Consider the following 5,859-nt stretch of genomic DNA (forward strand, 5'->3'; position numbering starts at 1 on the left):
ATCCGAACCCTAGAAGGCGAAGAGAAGGGATTTGGGGGATTTTGGGCAAGTTATTTTTAGTAAGGATTCGGATCGAATTGGCTCGTCGCTAACCAAATTTGCCGACATTTATGGATGACGGCGTGGGACCGGAAACTGTCAACAAACTCCTCGCGTGTCCGGGTCCGATAGCCGACAGGGGGGAGATACTCCCCGCCCCTTCCGAGGTCTGCAACTCGTGGTTTTTCAATGTCGGAATGACAATACTACCCATGTCGGAATTCTCTTTATATCTTTCATTGCCACAGTGAATAACTATTATATCTTAACAGGGTATTTCTGTCTTTTCACAAACAGTGAATAACTATTATCATCTTAGTCATCTGACACGCTCGAGGCCTGCAAGCACGTAGGAGCCCATGTTTCAGATTCCGCCATCTGCGGTGGTTGGGTTTCAGTAAAGTGGCCAAAAAGTCTTTTCACTGCACTATCACGCCGGGCCCACCAGGTAGTGGCCTGTAGCTAAATATCTGAAAGCAACGCGTTGGAGTATGTGTGCGTGGGACGGGTGTGATAATTTTTTATATAAGATTTTTTAAAGTATAAAAATCATACCAAAATTTTTTGAATAAGTATTTGATAATTGTTCCTTTAGCATCAAGTATGATCCATTAACCTCCATAGGACAATGTACTAACAAACATACTTAGAAAACATGATCGATCATTATCGATCATTTAGAATGTTATAGGCAAAAGTTATAAAATATAATCGATCAATCTATGTAGGCATGATCAATCAACTAGAATCCTACTAGGCCATTATATAAAACATGATCAATCAAGCCACAATAGCTGATCAATTTGCTACAAGTATTCACCTCAATTGATGTATGGTTGACCATAAAGTCACAAGAACTCCAAAATATAGTCGTCGGAGGTCGTCGATTGATCAATCAATAAAAAGCTATAGAACAACTTTTTACACAAAGGTCTACAACGACTATTTTTGTCAAAAAACTTATAAATGGAAACCCAAATTTGTGTCTTCGGATTCATTTAGCAGTTATTAGTGAACCTAACTATTCAAGAAAGATTTAAAAATGCAAATTTTCAATCTTACTCTTTTGCAAGAGAAAACTCAAATTTCAACCATATATATCAATTTTGATGCATTTTCTTGGCATTTGTAATTCCTCCGACGATACAAACACATTTTCATGTGTACTTAAAGGTGTTAGAACTAAGTTTTAGAATTTAGTTGTATGTAGATCTCTTTCAGATAGATTGGAAAATGTATGTGGGTATTACATTTGGTCTAAAGAGCATCAAATTTTTTTTGTTTTAATTTTCAGCTAATAAGCATATCAGTGAATTTTTCTCGATCAAGGGTTCTTGAGCGGTGAGAACTACAACAAGGAAGTGAAGAAATAAATGCCCAAATTTCATGTGAAAAAGTTGAAGAAAGATAAGGACTGGACCACAATACAAGTATCCCATGGAGAACATTGGCCACATGAGTTTGGATTTGCTTGAGAAAAAGGAAAAAAAAAGTAAAATGTAGTCACATGAAAGTACTGACATGGTGGCTTGCCTGCATGTGATCTCCTTAGAAATGGGCATAAAAGTTATTGTCAAAGTATGTAAAGATACCCTTTTGAATAGAACATAAATTTATTCATTTTGGTTCTATGTGGATGGGGGGTCTAATTACTCAATCTTGTGTGCCCTTTCTTTTTTAATTAACATGCCCTTATGGTTGCAAAATTATGGTTTTACAACATGTTGGGTTGATTGGCTTGATCTATAGACACCTTTTCTATTTTCTATGAGTTTCTTCTAACTCGCCTAGGACCCTAAGTCCATGTCAACTCAATAACCCGAGTTAAATTTTTCTAGGGCTGAGTCAAGTCCGCATACCATGGTACTAGTAATGGGATTACACATTAAAAAAGAAGTTAATAAGGATTAGAGATTTTGCAATTAGCTTAGGTAGATATGATATTGATACCTTTCTTAAGGTCCAGACCACTTTAGTCATGCCCTTATGGTAGCTCTTTTATGGTTGATTAACTAATCTTGATCGTTCATCTGACTCGATTTGTAATGGCCCACATTTGATGGCTCCTATTATAAGATCTATCATTGATTGGGGGAATAAAGAGTCGGGAAACCGTTGTGTCGGAGCTGAACCGCGAATTAGTTTGAAAATAATTACAAGCTCAAAATCCCCGCTTAACCACCTCTCAAATCATGCCACGTCATGTGTGGACCCCGCCTTTTCTCGAAACCAGTTTTGGTTCTCTTCACACCGTTTCCGGTTTTCGCTCTGGCTATAAATATTACCTAATCCCCTGACTTTCCCTCTCATTTACTCCGTTTTTTCAGTCGGGTTTCTCGTCGCCGTCGCCGGTCTTTCGATTCACCTGCGCCGGAAAATGAGAGAGATCCTCCACATTCAAGGCGGCCAGTGCGGTAACCAGATCGGGGCCAAGTTTTGGGAGGTGATATGCGATGAGCATGGCATAGATCACACGGGGAAGTATGCCGGTGATTCAGATCTGCAGCTGGAGAGGATCAACGTTTACTACAACGAGGCGAGTGGTGGGCGGTATGTCCCACGTGCGGTGCTTATGGATCTGGAGCCGGGGACGATGGACTCGGTGCGGTCGGGCCCTTTCGGTCAGATCTTCCGGCCTGATAACTTTGTGTTTGGTCAATCAGGTGCTGGGAATAACTGGGCTAAGGGGCATTACACGGAAGGGGCGGAGTTGATCGATTCCGTTCTTGATGTTGTCAGGAAGGAGGCGGAGAATTGTGACTGCTTGCAAGGTGTGAATTTTTTTTTTTTTTCGTTTTTTCTCCCCCCAATAAGACAGGCATATATTTTTCTGGGTGTTTGATGTCGAAATATTATTTTTATGCTGTAAGTTTTGTAGATTGTGATTTTGACTTCGAAAGCTATAAATGTGGGTCGGAGATGGAAGGCTTGGACTTGGATCTTACATTTGTATTACAGTTCCTTAGATCTGTTGAGTTCATGATCGGGCTCTTGATGTCTTCTGTTTCACTTTTTCAATGTATGGGAGGATCGATGGTTTTGTTTTGTCCCCAGTTGTGTTTGGAATCCGACACCCCATCGTTCGAAAATACTCTTCTTTGAACTTTTGTTAGATTTTACTGTTTCTTTGGTCGTTTCGTCGCGATATTCGCTTTGTTGTCCTTTTCTCTAGGTGTTGGTTTCCCCCTTCCTTTTCTAGCTTATTTACCCTGATTTATCGGTTGATTTGAGTCTTCAAGTGTCCATTTGCGTTCTCCTTTCTTCGTAGGCCTCTGTTGTTCAGGATATGCTCATTTATCTTACCTTTCCTCTTCTTGTTGTTGGATCCGTACATCTGATTATAGCTTTAACCAATTTGTCTATTTATAGTTTGATGCGTATATATCTAGTTCAAAATAAATCACCAGTAGGTTACAGTTTTGTCTCATAGTTTGTTCTTTTCCGGTTGTACTGCGCTCATCTTTTAAGATCTTTACTTTTTGAAAAAAATTCCCTTCAACCCATCCCTTTTCATGCTAGTCTCCTCAGCTGAATGCGTCTGGTATTCAGATCAATAACAACATTTTATGATATGCCTATTTATTAGCTTGTCTTATTTTCTCATCTTTGTGTACGTATCTAAATGGCTTGCTACCTCTGCATTTCACCTTTATGTTTGTAATGTTGAAGGCTTTATTTTGTCAAAATACGACCTAGACGAGTTATTTCTCTGGTTATACATTTTATTCTTTGGCTTGTGTATGTCATTTACTGTAGGATGTTGTCCTCAGTGATCAGTTAACTTGTTTCTTTGCTACATCTGGATTTCAGAGTACTGTAATTCACTTTTAACAAAGTCATAGATAGTTTTTATACTATTGGAAAATTTTATTTTGTTCTTGTATTTGTTTTTTATCCTTCGTGAAGCATTGGAATGACTTCATTTCTTCATGTATCAGGTTTTCAGGTATGCCACTCACTCGGTGGTGGGACTGGATCTGGCATGGGCACCCTTCTCATCTCTAAGATCAGGGAGGAGTATCCGGATCGAATGATGCTTACCTTCTCAGTTTTCCCCTCACCTAAGGTTTCTGACACTGTCGTAGAGCCTTACAACGCCACTCTCTCTGTTCATCAACTTGTGGAGAATGCAGATGAATGTATGGTCCTTGACAATGAGGCTCTGTATGACATCTGTTTCCGCACTCTCAAGCTTGCCACTCCTACCTGTAAGTCTAAATCATTTCCTGAATTGGTTTTATGGTATGTGGTTATTAGTTGTCCAATATGTTGATATGTCTGGGAAAACATTTACACTGGTTATTTTGACCAGACTCAAAATTCTAACATTGATTTTTCTCTTGATCCAGTCGGTGATCTTAACCACCTCATTTCTGCAACCATGAGTGGAGTCACTTGCTGTCTCCGCTTCCCTGGACAGCTGAACTCTGACCTCCGAAAGCTTGCAGTGAACCTCATTCCTTTCCCTCGTCTGCACTTCTTCATGGTTGGATTTGCCCCCTTGACTTCTAGAGGCTCCCAACAGTACCGAGCTCTGACTGTCCCAGAGCTGACCCAACAGATGTGGGACTCAAAGAACATGATGTGTGCCGCCGATCCTCGTCATGGTCGTTATCTTACAGCTTCAGCCATGTTTCGTGGAAAGATGAGCACAAAGGAAGTTGATGAACAGATGATAAATGTCCAGAACAAGAATTCATCCTACTTTGTGGAATGGATTCCAAACAATGTGAAGTCTAGCGTCTGTGACATTCCTCCCAAGGGGCTGAAGATGGCTTCAACATTTATTGGGAACTCAACCTCCATTCAGGAAATGTTCAGGAGAGTTAGTGAGCAGTTCACAGCTATGTTCAGGAGGAAAGCTTTCTTGCACTGGTACACTGGAGAGGGTATGGACGAAATGGAGTTCACCGAAGCTGAGAGTAACATGAATGATTTGGTGGCAGAGTACCAGCAGTACCAGGATGCCACTGCAGATGATGAAGAGTACGAGGAGGAAGAGGAAGAAGAGATCGCAGATTGAGGTATTGTGAACTGTATTCCCATTGTAGTTGTTGCTGTGTGGGGACTTATTTGGAGAAGCTGGTCTTGTCTCTTGGATCTGTTTGTACGAGTCACTAGTGTACGAAATGGGATAGGGTTTGTTAATTAATAGTTAAAGAGTTTTCGAGGTTGCAGCAGCATATTTTTTCTATGTTATTTCGTTTCCACTGGTACCATGTCATCATCATCATCATTACTGTATATTTAGGTACTCTGGTTTGACTCTGTTTAGGGTGCGTTAACTTATTCAATGCTTAGTCAGAGGTCACTACTGTTCTAGTTGTCAACTTGAAATCTTTAAGATGAATTGTTTGAATGATCAAAGACCGTGAATGACCAAATATTGGATGCCTTGTTACTATGGCTACTTCCTGTTTATCTTGAAAAAACCTCAATGGTTGAAATCAAAGGAATTTGTTCACTAGTTGAGTAAGTTTCCAACAGTTCAAAGCATGGAGGTTTAGTAAAACAATATGTCGGTTTTCCAAATCAGAATTTTGGTCACTATCGACACGTGGTATAACATGATCTACATAATCTGACACTTAGTCGGAGACTCGGTCTTGTCAGTTGGGGAGCTGAGAGAGTTGAAGAAGGCTGGAAAAGAAAGTCTAGGGGTCCAAACACTGGAAAGTTGATACTTCACCATATTTTCACTTCAGAATCACAACAAGAAAATTGTTTTTGCTGATACCCTATTGCAACTCAAATCTGCCATGCAAAATTGAAATCCTCGTCCAAACTTCAAACAAATATTACCAAAGACATCAAAACCAA

At 40.0% G+C, this 5,859-nt stretch overlaps 1 protein-coding gene across 1 annotated transcript; it reads left to right on the forward strand.

Annotated features, from left to right (window-relative positions):
- Nucleotides 1-2,362: 2,362 nt before the first annotated feature.
- LOC137952811 (tubulin beta-7 chain-like) lies at nt 2,363-5,350 on the forward strand. Its single transcript, XM_068799882.1, has 3 exons — nt 2,363-2,810; nt 3,978-4,247; nt 4,389-5,350. Exons 1-3 carry the CDS (start codon nt 2,417-2,419, stop codon nt 5,060-5,062), a joined length of 1,338 nt encoding a protein of 445 aa, XP_068655983.1. The 5' UTR covers nt 2,363-2,416; the 3' UTR covers nt 5,063-5,350.
- Nucleotides 5,351-5,859: the final 509 nt, after the last annotated feature.

Source organism: Aristolochia californica, unplaced genomic scaffold, assembly GCF_029961685.1.
Source record: "Aristolochia californica isolate CCGP_79_NKW_82.1479 unplaced genomic scaffold, dmAriCali1.0.hap1 SCAF_16, whole genome shotgun sequence".
Taxonomy (NCBI): domain Eukaryota; kingdom Viridiplantae; phylum Streptophyta; class Magnoliopsida; order Piperales; family Aristolochiaceae; genus Aristolochia; species Aristolochia californica.

Bases quoted from the DNA above. Each gene is read 5' to 3' on its own strand.
- LOC137952811 (XM_068799882.1), top strand. From the start codon at position 2,417: ATGAGAGAGATCCTCCACATTCAAGGCGGCCAGTGCGGTAACCAGATC. The intron at 2,811-3,977 runs GTGTGAATTTTT...TTCATGTATCAG, and splicing joins GAATTGTGACTGCTTGCAAG to GTTTTCAGGTATGCCACTCA. The intron at 4,248-4,388 runs GTAAGTCTAAAT...CTCTTGATCCAG, and splicing joins CAAGCTTGCCACTCCTACCT to TCGGTGATCTTAACCACCTC.